This window comes from Coenobita brevimanus, chromosome 23, assembly GCF_032717465.1.
Source record: "Coenobita brevimanus isolate Jiangsu-jjx chromosome 23, ASM3271746v2, whole genome shotgun sequence".
Lineage (NCBI taxonomy): Eukaryota > Metazoa > Arthropoda > Malacostraca > Decapoda > Coenobitidae > Coenobita > Coenobita brevimanus.
Window position 1 is genome coordinate 28,818 of NC_136976.1, and position 15,708 is coordinate 44,525.

The following is a 15,708-nucleotide window of genomic DNA, read 5'->3' on the forward strand; positions in this document are numbered from 1 at the left end:
AGTATAACAAAGTGTTTATCCATGTCAAGCATGTGCAAGACAGCCACTACAATACATACAGTTCATTTCACAGTGTGTGAACAAAGTTTCTTTCTTTCTTTCTTTCTTTTTTTTTCTATCTTTCAAAGGACACAGCACTGAGCATATATACAACAGACAGGTAGACTGTCATGTGACTGCAATTAGATTTTTGTCCCAGACAAGTGCATCCCAGAACTCACCTAGTCCAAGGATAATTCATGACTTAAAGTCAGATTTCAGTTTGTAACTCTCAAGGATTTGGACCCAAATGCATTTCCCATGTGCTTCATTCTTCCTCACCAGGAAAAATGAATAGATGCCAACCTACTGGTCTTTGGAAGATTTCCCTTAGATAAACAAAATATAGTAGTTTGTTATTAGCAAAAATATCTTCTAGTATTTGTTACAATAGTTATCTGCCATTAGTTAAATCAAAATGATTCAGCTGTTGTTGTTGTACCCCCAGGCTCATCTGGATGTGAATCCGGTGGAATGCAGGATGAAGTCGCCCTTTTTCAGATGTCCACCATTCTGCTTTCAGGGGACAGGGAGTCCAGGGGTATTCTACAACTGGGTGGTGGAGTTGTTTGGCTACATCTGTGTTACCATGTAAACACTTCCCTCAGAAGTGCACGACCACAAGCTAAAGGAGCATCATGAGTATGAGTAGCAGTCTGATGTTTACTAGGATGGTACCATACAATATTTTTACAACTTTGCAGTCTGTTCTTGCCTTAGATAGACACAAGTACAGTATAACACTGACTGACAACAATAAAACACACGTCTAAGTGTAAGTACAGACAGTGAATACATCTATTATAACATACAGACATCAGTTCATTCTGTTTCTAAACACTCAGAAGCTTCAACAGGACAGGACAGTCTACTACTTGCTATGAGTTCTACAAGAGACATGGGAAGAAATATGTTTGAAGGAAAATGTGATAATCAGGCTAAATGTGAAAGTGAACAGTTAGATCAATATTACATGTAGCACCATCAAAATAATGATAAAATTACAGCCAACTCCAACACTACAGTATGTATGCTTTTGAACTTAGGACAAACTCTGTTATGGAGCTGGTTTAGAAGCTAGCTTGATAATGCCCAGTCAAAGAACAATACACTTGCTGGGCCTCAGCATGGCTTAAAATTAAGTATCCTCATTGATCACTCCAGTTCAAAGGCAGAGTACAGCATTCCATTATGATGACAGTCTTCATCAATTTGCTGATGATCATCAGTCACATGCAGTCTCTTCAAACTTACATGATAAATGATGTATTGGTAACTCATTTCTATATTTCCATGATGTTATATCCTCTCATATTCAAATTAATACCATCACTGCTCAGAATGGGAGAATGCACATTCATTCCTGCCTTTTCTGAGTGCGAAAATTTATACATGAATGTAACTAGATGAAATGTGGTGTCTCATTACAAGTCATACCATGGTGATATAGCTTTTGATGAAGACCTGACAGTTCATCCACTGCAAAAAATTTTAATTAATTCATAAAAGAAAAACAACACGAAGTTCTGCTTATACTTTAGTGAGATTTTGGAATATACTGCATGTTAATACGGATAAGATAAATTTGAAGCACAGCAGTTTTCATGTACCGGTCTTCTACATGCTCAAACACTTGAACAAACAGGCAGTGGCTGGTATCTGTGCTTTAGAGTGTTCTTCATTTATGCAGGCTACTCCATGACACTAACACGAAACCATTATTTCTAATACATAGCTAAAGTTCAGTATCTCAGTCTGTCCATGGTTTGTGCTAAGGAACATGCAGAGTAGCATGTTAACTTTCTTACACGACACTTGAAAGGAAGATAATCACGTATTTCTATTTCTGAACACTGAGTAACTTTTCACCACTGTTCATAGTACAAATAGTATCAGTATTAAACAGTTAACTATTCAACTTTACGAAAATAAAGATAACAGCATTTTTTCTTAATTTAAATGTATGTTGTCAAAGAAAATGAGACTGTCTAAATGATATGGCTTTGCTCAACAGCCTCAGTTAAACAATGCATTTATCTCACATTCTCAGTTTTACCATTATTTTTTTCTTCTTCACACTGCAGTATCATTGCTTAAAGATGTTCATGATTGTAAGTCTGAAAATTGCAATCAGTCACCTTTCCTCTTCCATTTTCTAGTGTTTGCACCTTTGCATCATATATTAGCTGGTAGGTACACCAACAGTATTTCATGATCTAGCTATGGTAATTAATGAGGTATGTATGATGAGTAAAACTATATCAAAGTGAATTACAAAGGAGGACATGGTGAAAAGTAGTTTTCTACAAGTTATCACTAATAACAATATGTATGGGAACAAGAATAAACAAACCTAAAACTACTGAGAAAAATATTCACCTACTACGATACTTCTTTACCTGTACATCTAATAGTTTTGCTGCAAATTTCCTTTGGTATGATTGTTTGTAAACTTCATCTATTTTGCACTGAACACAATGGAACTGCAGGACAAACTAAATCCTCACTTAGCATTTACAGCACTTGAAACTAATGTATAGATGAACATAGTACTGTAATAAACTTCTGTTTTTACACTAGCCAGTCTGTCTTACTAGCAAGCTCTCCATATGCAAGATTACTTACAGGTATGTAAAAAGTTTCATCACTGCTGTGAACTAAGATACAGTTCACTTGGAATCATAATTTCATGAAAAATTTAGGTAACTTGAGCAGTGCTGAGATTCTGTTTTCATACAGTCTGGGTCAATCCAGATGTAAATTGTTACCAGACAGCTGTGACTCCCTGTGACTCATGAAGGTTGGTGATCCATGTCTTGTTAAACACTGCTACAGGTGCGGCAGCAGAGCTTGTTGTAGTACCTGAGGCGGCAAAGGCGGGCACGGAACACCAGGTGGCAGTTTTTTATGCGGTCAATGCAGGCTGTGAAAAAAAAAAAGCATACATTAGAAACATATGAAAATAATTTTCATATACATTATCAAAAAAAAATCCATGACTCCTGTGTCTGCATAGGAAAATCATAAATATCTGTATAGACAAACTAAGATGATAAGCAACTGCAGCATCATTCATTCATTCATTGCCAAATGCCATGTATCCCAAAAACGGGGTGGCCAAGGCTTAGAGTTGATTGTTTTACAGGGAGGGGCACTAATCCTCCACCAACCCCACTTAATATGTAGGGAGAACTGCAGTATCATATGAAAATAATTTTCACATACATTATAAAAAAAATGTCCATGACTGCATTGTCTACATACAAAAATCATAAATATAGACAAACTAAGCAACTGCAGTATCAGTACTCAAGTATGTGAACACAGTACTGTACTGATATACTATAATACAGTATACTTTGTGTACTGATTTCAACCAACTAGTAACTAATTTGAACTGAGCTGCTTGAACTTACAAATTTTTTCAGTGTTAGGCGCCTCTGTCTTAGAGATCTCAGTTGAATTATTCAAAACCTGCCTATCACGGTCTTTCTGACGATCCTTCTTTCTCTTTCTTTTCTTTTTCTTCTTCTCCTCCTCCTCTCTGTCATGGGTTTCCTCTTCGTCATGACCATTTTCATTGCTTGCAACTGACTCATCTCCCTGAGCATCCTTGTCTGGAATAACATTAAGTCCACTCCCTGTTGTCTCTTCCACCACCAGCTCATTCTCTAGCTCCAATCCTTCCTCCCTTCCTTCTTCTTCAGTGCTAACCTCAATCTGGGATGAAAATAAAGAATAACAGAAAATGAATGTAAAGAGTTAACAGTAAGTACAGTACACTCAACCCTCGGCTATCACGGGTTCCTCTATAGCGTATCTCTCTATCACGCCTATATAAAAAACTACCCAAATACCTTTATCATGCACTAAATGCCTGCTATCGCGCACCGCAAATGTTCGAAAATTTCAAAAAGCCCAGGCTCCAGTGCTCCGCCCAGCCAACAAAAGCTTCACTCCGTGATTGGTCGTGTGACGTCAGCACCAGCCGAGCGCTGATTGGCCGCCTGACCGAGTCTCCTGCCCGCCAAAACATTCAAATGCGCGCCCTCAGACAGTGAACAGTAATAGCGAGAACAATAACCCTTTTTATGATGTGACCATGGCCAACGTACCCCCTCCCTGTCCCCCTACCATCACCCAACATAATGCTGCGGCACCTGGCAGGGAAATAAAGAAGAGGAAGAACCTAAGTTATGCAGATAAACTGGAAATGTGAAACTTATAGAGGATGGTGAGACCAAACGAAGTGTGGGGAAGAAATATAACATCAATGAATCAACTGTGAGGTGTATTTATAAGAATCGTGATCACATCATAAAACATGCTCATTTTTAGACTATTATATATTAATATGTGGTACAAAAAGGGTATCTTAGGGGTAAATATTGAGGTCATGGCACCAATTAGAATTATTACCATAAGTTCTTCAATTCGGCTATCACGGTTTCAGCTATAGCGCAGCCATAGCGGGACCAATTGGGAGTGATAGCTGAGGGTTGAGTGTACTGAAAACAATAACTATAACATGTAAAATGCAGGATGACTGAACTAAAGAGAACAAGCTATGATGAAGTTTTGATTAATGCCCTGTGACTGGCAAGGAAAGCACCCAAAATATTGTGAGGTTTGTTGCCAATTCAGAAGGAAGCCCAGGGACAGAAGATGAATCAGTTAGCCTATCTATCTATTTATTGCCAGATGCCTCAGTCCCATAAGGGGTGGCCAAACAAATCACCCCCACGTCGCCATGTCCAACGCCATTTCACTGCCCTGCTCCCAGCTCACACACCCCTCTCTCTTATACCGCTCCACTCCATCCCTCCATCTCTTCCTCAGCCTCCCCCTCCTTCTCCCCCCTCCACCTCACTCACATATACTCTCCTCATTAGTCTCTCACTCTCCATCCTCTCCACATGGCCAAACCAATTCAATGTATTTCTTTCTATTACATCCACATCCACACCACAATGCTCCTTCACTTCCTCATTTGTCAGTCTCACCACATAACTCCACATACTCATCTCAAATAACTCATTTCCATTCCTCTCACTCTTAACCTGTGTCCTTTCAACAAGGTCCAAGCTTCACTTCCATACATTAGGCATGGTATCACAATACTGTCACACAGTGACTTTTTTACTTCCATGCTCACTTCCCTGTTCCTTATTCATCATCATCATCCGACCCTCCTTTCCCACCTTAGGGCAGAGTGAGGAGTAGCAATGTCCAGACACCCCAAATCTGCCCAATCTAATGGGCCATGCTTCCATTCACTTTCAAAGAACCAGCAACCTTTCTTCCCTGTTGTACCCTTTCAAGCACTTCATCCTCTAAACTTCCATCCTAACTCATCACACAACCCAAGTGCTTAAACAGACTCACATTTTCCATTTCCTCCTCATCCAGTCTCACTGTACATTCAGTGGCTTCATTTCTCTTGAAGACCATAACTTTACTCTTCCCTACATTTACCTTTTCTTTAGATTCCGATTCTTACACACTCCCTAACTCATTCACCTAACCTTGCAGCTCCCCTTTGTTTTCACTTAACAATACAGTATCATGCAAACAACAGTGCAGGAAGTGAATTTCAGGAATGGGAACAAATGTTGGAGCTTATCAAAACATACAATGGCTTCCTTTTTTTGGGTAAGGGCCAATCACAAACACACACAGGTACAACCATAGCAGGCAAGAAAAGCATCCAAAAAACACCAGCCCAGACTATGATATACAATCAGCACTGACAAAGAGCCTACACATGATGGCACCGTACACCCTGGATGGAGAAGCTGTGACATAGATACAAGAGCCAAACCTCATCATATTTCCCTGAACCTTGCTACAGATGGAGTGGCTGAGATATCCATATGGGAGCCAAACCTCATCATATTTCCACTTTGCCATGGAAACAAATTTGTTGTTATCATGGCCCTAGGTTCATCTACCTGTGAGCCTGGTGGACTGCAAACTGAAGCTGCCCTTCTTCTGCAGTCCACCAACCTCCTTTTGGGGGACAGGAATGGAAATGAGGGATAACTGTATAGCCCACCAACTCCATCCCTGATTTCGCTGATGCTACCACCAATGTAAAGAGAATATGCTTATTGGAGTGAGTGGTTCTGAAGTAATCTACAATGAGTTAAATGGACTACAGTACGATTCCTGTAACTGGGCTGGGATGGATGTGAAAGGCAGGACTGTGCCTGAGGTGGTCTGAATTGACATGAATAAACCAGTACTGGTATACCTGAGCTGGAATGGATGTGGGCTTTGATAAAACAGGCTTACATTACAACTAACAGGTCAGACTGGAGAAATTCAGATGTCTTTTTTTCTATAGCGAACTATGGTTAACCAGTACTTTGACTGATGACAATGATGATGATGCATTACAACTAACAGGTAAGACTGGAGAAATTTAAGTGTCTTTTTTCTGCAATGAACCATGGCTGACTAGTACTTTGATTGATGAGACTGATGACGATGATGGTGATGATGTTTGTAATGGTAATGATTATATCAAACACACCTCATCTGTGCTGATGCCTGTGTCTTGGCTCTCTGTAACCTGTAAACTGTCATCTCTGGTTCCTTGTAGACCTGCATCTTCTGTATCATCTGTGGCTGAAAGCAAACATGAAAATACATCTAGAGATATTACAGAAATCTGACGTACCATCATGTTCAAAATACATGCACTGCCCTTTACCACTACATTTCATGAAAAATATTCTGCATGTGTGCAGTACATAGCTGGAGGGTAACCATCATGCTTCAGGGGAAAGCACTACCTGATACATAAAGCAAAATCAAGAAGACCAGTTTAACTTGGGTGTCATGGCTGGTTTCAGACTTAACATGACATCAAAATAAAACCCAACAAGATTACAGTTATGGTTATTTGTTGGTACTGACAAGTATACATATCAGTCACTAAACAGTACATGGTTTTCACCAACAGCCTGTCTGCTTAAGATATAATGAATATTAATCAGACTGAGTATTCCCATTACATAAAAAATATGTAAATAACATCATATTCCTGATTCCTGAAACAGTTCATCAGCATGTAATGGCTTAACTTCCACGATCTCTCCTACAGCAACACTCAGAATTCATATTTCATGTTTCACACTCATTCCAATCAATTAGCAATTTAATTATAAACTGATGAATATTGTAATCAGGTACTCTATCCTTACTGGATGCCCTTCACCATTTCCCAGCTTGTATCAGCAGTTACCAACAGCCAGGATGTACATCGAAAACAGTAGAGATATTTCACTGAATGCATTACGGTATCTTAACCCCTCAATGGCCACCGGTGTCAACTGACGTTTAGCCGATAAATGGCCGCAGGTGTCGTTTGAGCGCAGCCTATAAAAACTGCAAAAATTTTTGGGAAGTGAACAAACACTCTGAATGTCTTCAAACTGACCTGTAATATGTACATGTACACCATGGGATTGATTTGGTTAATACATCCAGCTGTCCCCACCAGACTCTAATAATTCCCCAGTGATCAGTTTTTGCATATAGATAAAACACCAAGTACTGTATTTAGATTTCCACCAAATCACACAAATGCTCTTTTGAACTGTAATCATACTGACAAGCACCAAATATTACTGACCCTGTTCACAGGATATGCCCTTATGACTGGACTACACACTTCTTCTATCCATCTATCCATCATCCAATTCTTTATTGCCTGATTGGGAGCATATGGGCCCAGAACTAGGCTACTCTCTCCAGGCTGAGTGACCAGTTGCAGGCCTTTGAGTGGCATTATGTGAGCAGTAAACCCCAACCACTCTGAAATTACTCGTACACCAGTAGGGCAAATCCAGCTGAAATGCTGTAACTCACTACACCACCAGGCATCTATTTGCTGGCTATATGGTTACCATCAAAGTATTTCTGGTTTCCTGGATTCCTAGCAACCATCTGGCTTGTCATTCAGTGAAAGCAACTCTAATGAATGAATGGTGAGTGCCTCCAACCACTGTACCACTTACTGCCCATTTACTAACAGAGTGTAAAGTTAGCACAAGTTCAATTCACTGTTCTTTAGTTTTTCTATTGCACATATATCACTCACAGCAATTCCACAACACTTACTTAGCAGCTGCTATGCCACTGCTACTCCACAACAATGAACTATAACTTACTCTAACATACTGTATTAACTCTTTCTGTATGATGATGTCTGTTTCATTTCTTTGTTTGTTATCTCCAAATTATTTGATTAAGCTCAGGAGTGAAAGACTTTTTGAGATGGAAGGCCTAGCTATAGTCTTTGTTAGTACAGTACATTATTTCTACGGTGCTCTCTTAAGAAGAATAAATTATTCTGGTAGCAGAAAGAATATGATGAAAATGAAATTTCCACACTGAAGGGGTTAATGAGTGCTTCATACTGGTTCACACCTTGATGGTCATTATCTTCGATGAGTGTGGGTGATGCAGACTGTGAGAGAGCAGGCTGGGAGGTACAGGAGTGGAGATGACAGGACTGGCGGGCAGCAGGTCTTGTAGTATTGAGGCAGTCTGGTGAGGCACGAAAGGAAGTGTCCAAGCACGTCACTTCACGCTGCATCACACCACCATCACATGACACTGAACACTAAAAGGAGAAAGCAGACATACCAACTGTTAGTTTTCTTCTTTTAATTTCTAGGTACATGGTGTAAGATTTCACTGTTGCTAAAATTATTGCCAGTAAATTTCACTTAATCATAGTACTAATGTATGATCTGTAAGTCTTAAAATAATTTTTGTTTTGTGATGCATGCTATGCAGTAATTACAAATACATTACTTACTGATAATGTTTCATTTCTAAACTGAAGTCTTTGCAGAACAAGTTAAATCTTCTGACTCATCTGTTCAATATTATCTGCATAACTTACATGTCAATACTGTATTAACTGAAAGTGGTGGGGCAAAACTTGAGGCAAAATTCAGTTTAAAAATAAAATCACACTTTCAAGGATATAATGCAAACATATTCTATGAATATTTCTACTACAAGCTTGAGAACTAGAAGGGGATGTCTTCATCTGCTGGTACTGATGGACAAGGTGGATCTGTTGCCTGAGTACTGTACACTGTATAGATGTCCCACAACTTTCTTATCCCTAAAAGAAGGATGCTAGACTGCAGGAGAAAGGCAGCTTTAGCCTCCAAGTCACTGGGTTTACATTCAGATAAGCCTGGGACAACAACAACAATTCAGCAGAAAGCAGTTATTGTACCTGAGACCAGTCTGAGGTGAACCACTGAGGTGTACATGGATGGAGATTACAGTCCCGAGAGTCTTGGGGTCTGTCCTGGACATTACAGTTTACTTCCTGAGTGACCCGCCAGCGCCCACGGATTGATACCATACATGCCACTCCTCTTGTCTCTTGACCACCCCCACATGGCTCGCTGCACTCGCTCCAAACACCTGCATCACCAACACCAGTCACAGAAGAGTGTTTTGATACAAACATACACATACACACTCATGTAAATTCAATGTCAATAGTATTGTTGATGAACAGAATGACTTCTTCACCAATAACATCAACATCATTTGGTTCCTGCATCTTTCAGCCCATTGAAACATTCCATGGGGATATCCTTTAATATTCAACAATGCAATACTCAGTCCTCCATCTTCTCTAAACATCTTTGGAGACTCTTCTTCTCAGGACTTATCACAGAAAAACAATAATATTACTGCTTTTGCAAAATCCACTTCCAAGAGATTACATGTGTTATGCCAACTCAATGCTTTCTTCACCATGGCATTGCTGCTGACTTTGTACTGAGGTCTCATTCTCCTGCGCAGAGTACAACTTGCATGTGTGAAGGGGCTCCCCATATACAGCTCTTCTAAACAGAGTAGAGCTAATGGCAGCTAAGGCTATAGTGCATGTGGATAGTGAACTGAGTGGCTTTTCTACCTGAATGTTGGATTGAAAAAGGGATGTGTCATGTCTCCACAGTTGTTCAACCTGTATATGGATGGGGTTATAAAAGTGATACAAGGTAGGGCAGTGGATGTTGGAGTTACCATAATGCATGAGGGCAGCCTTTGGAAACTTCCTGTACTGTTGTTAGCAGATGATACTTTATTGTCAAGTGAAGATGAAGGGGGACTGCATGGCTTGGTGAATGAGTCTGGGAGACTGTGTAAGAAATGGAACCTAAAGGTGAATGCAGGGAAGAGTAATGTTATGGTCTTTGAGAGAAATGAAGTCACTGAATGTACAGTGAGGTTGGATAATGAGGAAATGGAAAATGTTATTGCATTTAAGTACAGTACTGTACTTAGTGTAATGAGTAAGAATGGAAGTTTGGAGGAAAGGGTACAACAAGGAAGAGAGATTGCTAGTTTGTTGAAAGCAATGATAACTAGAGAGAACTCAGAGAGCGCATACCTCCGCCAGTGCCATTAAAATGAATCTGGATCTCAAATTTAATAAATTCTTTCTTGGCCCATGGCCCACCCTTCCACAAAATTTCACTGAAATTCATTGAGAACTTTTGGGGAAGTCATCTGGACAAGAAGACAGACAGAGAGACAAACAGAGGTGATTATATAACCTCCAACTTTGTTGGCAGAGGTAAAGAAATAGGGACATGAGCATGGAAACAACAAGGCTGCTGCATGACAGTATCGTGATACCAACTCTAACGTATGGAAGTGAAGCTTGAACCTTGTTGCACTGACACAAGTCAGAGTGAGAGCAGTGGATATGAGTTACCTGAAAGGAGCATGTGGAATTACATGGAGAGACAGACTGACAAATAACAAATAAGGAAGTGAAGGAATGTTGTGGTGTGGAAGTAATAAAAAGTGTTAGGAGAAATACACTGAGGTGGTTTGGCCTTATGGAGAGGATGGAGAGTGACAGACTAAAAAGGAAAGTGAGTGAGGTGGAGGGAGGGCGAGAGAGGGGGAGACCAAGGATATAAGGGGATGGAGTGGAGAGGTATATGAATGATGGAGGTGTGAACTGGGGGCGAGGGCAGTGAAATGGCAGGGTAAAGGGCAACATGGAGGCAATTTGTTTGTGGCCACCTCTTACGGGATTAAGGCGTCTGAAAATAGAAAGATAGATCGACAGAACTCACCTCCTCTCACTGACTCCCAGCAACCTCCCTCTCTTTCCTGCTGTGTTGCATTTTTATGTCTTTACTATTACTGCTTCACTGGCCACTGCTCTTCTGAGCTGTCCATTTGCATCCCTCCTCCATTCCAGCAAGCATGTAGCATCTGTCTGGCAATAAACTCTCACCTTTCTTCGGTCCAATTCTCGAATGTAAGCGTTAGCCAATATTCTCAATCATGTATACAACAGGTCAGCTATGGAGCTGTCCCTTTCAATCTGCATTTTCCTCTGTGATGCCAATCTTTAAATCATGATGTACCCAGAAATCTCAAAATGAATGAACCTTAAATTTCGCTTGTTTCTTTTGTTATTTTTCTTGAAAAAAACAAACAAACAAACAAACAACTTCACGGGCTTACAGCCTTTGTTTTTGTAATAAAAAGGGAAAAGAAAGAAATATGGGGAAAAAAAAAGAAAAGAAAGAATATTCTCCACTACACCCTCTAGTGACAATGTTTTCATAACCACTCTTGTTAAACTGACATCAGAAAATTCTTAGACTTCCTCTTGGCACACACCAAACCTTTCCTCAGACCAAAAATGACACTGCAAGAATCTTTCACAAAATCTATACTCTGAATATATTCACAATCTGTTTTGGTTAATAAAAATAATCAATGAGAACAGTTTACAAACTGTTCATCTACACAAAATAAAATTATGCTAACTCGGGATGGGTTTCAACCACGCCAGTTACAAACACGGAAAAAAAAAAAAAAAAAAAAAAACTAAGAACAATTATAACACTCACTACACAGCCAAAAAACACAGATCATCTTAAAAGAGAAGCCCAAGTACCAGTACTGTATTTCCAGTCAAGAACCATATGACCCTAACAGAAGTACTGTACACAATCCAGTGTTCAGCACATTCCATCACTGTTATATTATGCTAGACTGCCTTTAACAAAAAGAAAAAATACAACATGGTACTTCTCTACAGTACAGATATCTTGAAAACATACCATCACTGTCATCACCACAACCATACACTATGATACACACACTTTATATACAAATTAAACAAATCCACTACATGACCACTACAGTCATCCCATCATCAACCAAACTGCATTCTTCACAAACACTCAAAGACAGACATAGATTCACTCTGCCAAAGTACGATGCAGACATTATCTTTCTCATCTTCACTACCAATACAAAATGCAATTTCCTCTGCTTTTGCTGTAATGTTACTTCTCATACAATAACACTTACCATATCTCATGCATCTCACTCACAACATGGACAACTCTTCAACATAACTCCAACTAAAGATTTCTTGGAATATTCAGGTACTGTGGTCAGACCATGTGGTAAAGTAGTTTTGTGAATGTTAAGCTAACTGCACTAACTCTATTTGTACCTTGTGGACCAATCCACATATTATGACATAAGGACTGCTTTCCTGTGCTCTTACCTACCTATGAACCACTGACCACCACAGCCACTTTCCCCAAGACAAGGTCGGGTAGTATCTGGACGAGAAGCAGCAGGACACATCTGGTCACCTCCTAAGCAGTGCACTCGCCTTGTCTGTATTCCTGTTCCACAAGACTCCGAGCACTGTTATGTGGAATAAGTGATGGATGAACAGCTCCACAAAGCAAATGAGAACAGCAATAGCATTCAACAATGCAGTGCAATACAATACTGAAATATTTTTCTTATCTCCTTGAAACTGAATTTACATATCAGGGTAGAAAAGTGAGATACAATAAACTGTGACCTTTACCTGGTTGGACCAGTCTGAAACAAACCAGATATTTGTGGCACAGGAACCCATATCACACACTTCCTCAGCAGTGGGTTTGACAGAGGTGCTGCACTGGTCCTCGTCCACTGGCACCCCTGCCATCACACACGATACTTGTCGGCCTCTTGTTCCCAAGCCACAGGGAGCAGAGCAGTTGGTCCAGGGGCCAGTCTCCCATATTGGCCCTGGATTACATGATCTAGTTTCACACACCTGTACAGACAGAAACCCAATGGTTATGATGAAGATGAAAAATGTTATGACTGGCGAGATTCACTGGTGGAGAAATGGACTTGACAGCACAGTTCAACTTTAAACAAGGTTGAAGATACTCCAATAATGATATAATGGCTAAGGACAATTCAACTGAACCTACCATAACACTGTCAAATATAATTTTGTTTACTGCCAAGGTACAATCATATGCTATGCTTTAAATCCCTAACGGAAGAAGTTTTTTCTCTCAATCAACATTATTCCTTGACTGACCTGGGAGGTTGGTACAGATGGTGGCGAAAGACAGGCCCCTTCTGGTACCATCATCGTGAGTGTAGGTGACACAACTTGTTTACACATCAATTTTCTCGTCTGTACTCCCATACCACACGTCACACTGCATGGACCCCACTCACCCGGCATCCACCTGAGCACAATGATACGTGGTGAGGGTGAACTAAGGGACTACACACGAGACAAAACCGAATGGAGAATAATGAGCAGCATGGTGTGGCATAGTCAGGTGAGGTGGGGGGGAGAGAGAGAGAGAGAGAGAGAGAGAGAGAAAATGGTAGTAGAGCAAAATAACCTAACCTTGCTCTGAAATTATTGTATGTAGTTTTACAAGGTCTTAATGGTTAATGCAGTTATATAAGACCTTATTGTTATTGTTGTTCCTTAACCTTAGTCTGTCAGGCTAAGCAAACTCATCAACCATGGGTAAGCAACTGGTTCTGTTGGGCTGTCCTATATGTACAGTACAGCACACACACTGTGCAGGGATCCCACGCCCTCTTGTGGCATACAGTGCCTTGTTAGGGTTGGACCAATGTCACTCCCCACAGTGACGTGCAGGGAAATGTGAAGAGGTTTGGCTACTAGGTGGACACTATAGCTACTTAGCTCCACCCTGGGTGCACAGTGTCATCACATATAGCCTCCTCATTTGCACCACCATGGACCTATACAGCCATGCCAAGCCACTGGGAAGTTGCCATGACCCGCATACGAATTGGTCATACGCACCTGATGCATTGCCATCTCACTGAAAGAAGACCCACTCCTTATGTGAAAACTGTCTGATCCTACTGACTGTGTAACACCTCTTACATGAATATCCCTATCTGAAGGATGTTCACTGTCAATACCTTTGCAGAAGATGGGTCTTACCTTCTCTCTTCAGTCACTGGAAAGGAGTTGTGTATGATGGGAGGAGCCACCTTCTCATTTGCTGAGGAAGCAGGCTTCCTTAGTCAGCTTTGGCTATCATGATTAGTTATAACTGTTGTTTTATACATAATTTTATGGTGTGTCCTCGATGCAGTTCATGTATATCTATATATGTATGAATCTATACATGTTTATACCTGTATATATTTAAGCAATTCTTGTTCTGCCATTACTCCTGTTGAATCACAGCAATGACCTCTCTCTTCAGTCACTGGAAAGGAGTTATGTATGATGGGAGGAACCACCTTCTCATTTGCTGAGGAAGCAGGCTTTCTTAGTCAGCTTTGGCTATCATGATTAGTTATAACTGTTTTATGCATAATTTTATGGAGTGTCCTCGATGTAGTTCATGTACATCTATATATGTATGTATCTATACATGTTTATATCTGTATATATTTAAGCAATTCTTGTTTTGCCTTTACTCCTGTTGAACCACAGCAATGACCTCTGTTGTCACGCTGCCACAATCTTTTTAGCATAATCAGTCAATCAATGAATCAGCATCACCACCTTACTGAACTTGGGGAGATGCTGGTGGAGCTGACAGTACAGCAGGCTGGGACTGTGAAATTGTGGATCTGAACCCAGATGTTGTTTACAAATCTGAATTCGGTACCATATTCTTTGTTCTTGTGTACTGCACTACTGAAATGTCATAAAAACATCCTGACTACTACTATGACACTACAGTGGATCTGCATATGATGTCGTTAAAATATCACAAGAGAGATGAAGACTCTTTGTGGCCAAATGCTATTTGATGTATCAGAGTTTCAGGGAATCAGCCATTTGTTGATATGTCACTAATAAACTATATAATGGACCTCAGGAATGGGTTCCTTGCCTAGGTGCATGACTTAACAAAAAAGCTGATTCTCAGGGATAATTATATTAATTACAAACACTAATATGTACTTTATTAAATTTTCCAATTTCTAAACTTCGGACTGTGAAATGAGAGGCAATCTAATTGTTTCTCATAAGTTTAGATTTCACCCAGTTTTGCATATGTATTCTGTTGCATCTGTCCGGATAATATTTCACCAATTAATTACTAAGTGAGCCTTTCAAACTCAGTACTGTACATAGGGAAGGATGAAGGGTCAAGGAGAGCTTAATATTAGCCAATATCAGTTTACTTCATAGGTGTGCATTAGAGCAGAGTCTTCAGTATCAGCTCAGCAGGTTCATTTAATTCAGTAATTCAGTACAGTAGTTGTGAAAACTGCATGAGATGTACGTCCAGAATCAATTTATCATAGTAACGTCACATGTGCCAAAGGCAACTGTTTGGA

The 15,708-nt window shown here is 40.1% G+C and overlaps 1 protein-coding gene across 1 annotated transcript in view; it reads right to left on the reverse strand.

Moving 5' to 3' along the window:
• Positions 1-696: 696 nt before the first annotated feature.
• Positions 697-15,708, reverse strand: part of LOC145393044 (uncharacterized) — a 34,412-nt gene continuing 19,400 nt past the window's right edge. The window contains exons 10-17 of the mRNA XM_080267382.1: positions 13,454-13,607; positions 12,944-13,177; positions 12,633-12,774; positions 9,302-9,495; positions 8,476-8,671; positions 6,575-6,669; positions 3,456-3,759; positions 697-2,962 (exon numbers count right to left, since the gene is read on the reverse strand). Of these exons, the coding sequence (XP_080123508.1) occupies positions 2,859-2,962; positions 3,456-3,759; positions 6,575-6,669; positions 8,476-8,671; positions 9,302-9,495; positions 12,633-12,774; positions 12,944-13,177; positions 13,454-13,607 (1,423 nt within the window). The 3' untranslated portion in view covers positions 697-2,858. The remainder of the gene's footprint in view (positions 2,963-3,455; positions 3,760-6,574; positions 6,670-8,475; positions 8,672-9,301; positions 9,496-12,632; positions 12,775-12,943; positions 13,178-13,453; positions 13,608-15,708) is intronic.